The sequence below is a fragment of the Schistosoma mansoni genome, chromosome 2, assembly GCF_000237925.1.
Source record: "Schistosoma mansoni strain Puerto Rico chromosome 2, complete genome".
Lineage (NCBI taxonomy): Eukaryota > Metazoa > Platyhelminthes > Trematoda > Strigeidida > Schistosomatidae > Schistosoma > Schistosoma mansoni.
In genome coordinates, this window is record NC_031496.1 from 17,168,347 (window position 1) to 17,171,121 (window position 2,775).

A 2,775-nucleotide genomic window follows, 5' to 3' on the forward strand; every position below is an offset into this window, starting at 1 on the left:
TTAACTGTAACTCGACAGCGCTTCATTGAATACCGGCTAGCGCATGCTAGTGAAGTTTCATCATGATCGTTGATTATCAAATGTGTCATTTTAGTTGCGAGACTTGTTTCGTTCCGTTGTTCAGGAGGCAAGTCGACACAATTAGTGTTACTTCCGAAATATTAAGTTATAAGATGGCCAAAGCTGATGCTATCACAAGCTCCATCCCCATTGATGCCATAGTATTTGGACTTTCGATGAGGTACTTTGAAAGGTTTGTAGTGTGTATTTTCGAGGGGTTTTCGTAATGAATGGCGACTAGCAAAACCGTGAATACTAAGTCCTAAGACAAGTTTAACAATAACATCAGCTGACTGCGATTGAATTTAAACCGGCTCAACTACACGAATAGCGTTCGTTAATCTGCTAGTGTAAGAGTTTAGACCTGCATTCATTGAGGAAGATGAAGGGTTCATATATATATATATATATATATATATATATATATATATATAAATGTGTAGTGTTAAGACAGGGAATAGACTCATACTTTATCGTTTCGTGTTCCAGATCACCTTTTACTCACCACTAGAGCTGTCACAGACATTCAGCGCCTCAGAACACTGTTGTTGATTACACCTTTATAATCGAGCATCTCAAAGACAGTCAGATCAAAAACCGGTGACGGAGTTTGAAAAAATGTGATGATCAAGATACACATAATCCATTAATTGATACGAGGGATGTGTACCATGGCGTGTCCATCAAAACAATGAGGTCACTGTCAGTGTTGAATGCTTACAATACAATTTATTTTGTGAATTTCTTTACCGATATACTTTTATAGAGTTGAGTTTCCAGGACGTCTATAGCTAATCTTACCACCCCTGATGTCTTGCTGCACAATAAAATTAGTTGGGCCGTGAATCCAACCGGTTTGATGACATTTATGTTACTCCACTAACATCAGTTCTCTGATGATCATTATATATTTTTATTCGTTGCCGCCAACTATCAATACGCGCAGAAAGTACCGCCACCACTGTAGACCCATTTTGTTCGCCTTAGCGCATTCAGATAAGTTACTTTAATAACTTGTTAGTTAATCTGACGAAGCATATGCCATGAAAACTCCTTTAAGGTGGACGTTGTTTGGACCCTACCGTGGGACCATGAGAGATATGAGTATCATAAATTATCTGTTGTCTAAAGATGAACTAGAAGCTAGATTAGAACAGTTACATAAGATGGAACATGAAGAAGACCCGAATCACTGTGCGCTCATGTCGGTTGAAGATCGTAAAGCCTTGGATGCTATGTCCAAATGTGGAAGGTCATTAGCGAATAGCTTCGCACTGGCGTCACCAACAAAGCCTACCTAATAATAGAAAACTAGCGATGAGTAGATCAAATTCCTTGAGAAACTGACTCATCCGTGACAAGAGGTTGCATAAGGAATATGTTAATGTGATGGTATAGTATGTTGAACGGCGCTACGCCGAAAAGGCTTCAGAGAAGTGCATTAGGTGTTGAATTTAGTATTTACCGCATCACCCAATCTTCCATCCGAAAAAACCTAATAAGCTAAGAATCGTTCTCTACTGTGCAGCACAATAAACCGAAACGTCCCTGAATAAAAACTTGTATTCTAGTCCAGAATTAGTTAACGATCTGGCAGATGTCTTCACCGGATTTCAGCGATGAACAATAGATCTCGAGGCAGATATTGAAGCTATGTTTCATCAAGTGATTGTCCCACCACAGGATAGTAACGCCCTTAGATTTCTATGGCGGCCGTGGAGTGACATAAGAAATGAACAGGAAACCTAAAGGATGAAAGTATATTTGTTTGGAGCAACCTCCTCACCAAGTTGAGCAAAGTTTGCTCTACAAAGAACTATCCTAGATAACGAGGCTAGATTATCCGAATATATTATACATACGGCAAAGGAACAGTTCTACGTTGACGATTTATTACCCATGGTTGTTACGTTAGAAGAAGCTAAGTTAGTATATTCTCAGCTGAAGGAAATGTTACGTCAAGGGAGTTCTAATCTAACCAAGTGGGCCAGCAACAGTTTTGAATTGATGAAGTTTAGTCCAGATGAAGGCTACATAGAAAGAAAGGTAGACATTTGTTTATCGATTAAAAGAAATGAATGGAATCTAAGAAAAGAGTGGAATGTTCGAACGAATAAGATTTTCCTCAGGGTGTGTGAATTTGATGCGACTCTTGCAAGGAGGACCATTTTGTCGTGTGTAGCATCTATATTCAACCCAGTTGGGTTTATAGCTCTAGTTGTTTTACCAGCTGAATTAATTTTGCAAGATACTTGTCGATAGGATCTGACATGGGACGCAGAGCTTCCTACAGAGTGCTTTATAAGATGGGACTGTTGGCTGAGAGGTACGAGGCGCCTAAGTGAACTGTAACTTCACATATGTCTCGTACAAGAATCGTACAAACCACTGGCTACTCAGATTCATTACTTTGCCGATGCCTCAGAATTTGGATACAGTGTTGTAGCATATGCTTGTTTCGAAGGCGTCTCCCATCAAGTTCATCGTTCCTTTTTAGTACCTAAGTCCAGGGTTACTGGGCCATAAATTAAAGCACCATGTGGTAATAATCCCAAATCAACTCTGAGAAAGCCTAAGGAAAAGAAAGTCCTCTAGCCAAAGGTCACTTCAACAAAGAATACAGTAAATAAGACCCTGAAGAAGCAGATAACACACATTCGTCGTGGTATCGTACATGGTGTTGAGAAAGACGAATTTTTACGAGTTGTGAATAAG

General features: G+C 39.5%; 1 protein-coding gene across 1 annotated transcript; it reads left to right on the top strand.

The window, feature by feature from the left end:
- Positions 1-1,103: 1,103 nt before the first annotated feature.
- Smp_086310 (hypothetical protein) lies at positions 1,104-1,361 on the top strand (the record flags this gene model as incomplete). Its single annotated transcript, XM_018795911.1, has 1 exon — positions 1,104-1,361. One exon carries the CDS (start codon positions 1,104-1,106, stop codon positions 1,359-1,361), a length of 258 nt encoding a protein of 85 aa, XP_018650176.1.
- Positions 1,362-2,775: the final 1,414 nt, after the last annotated feature.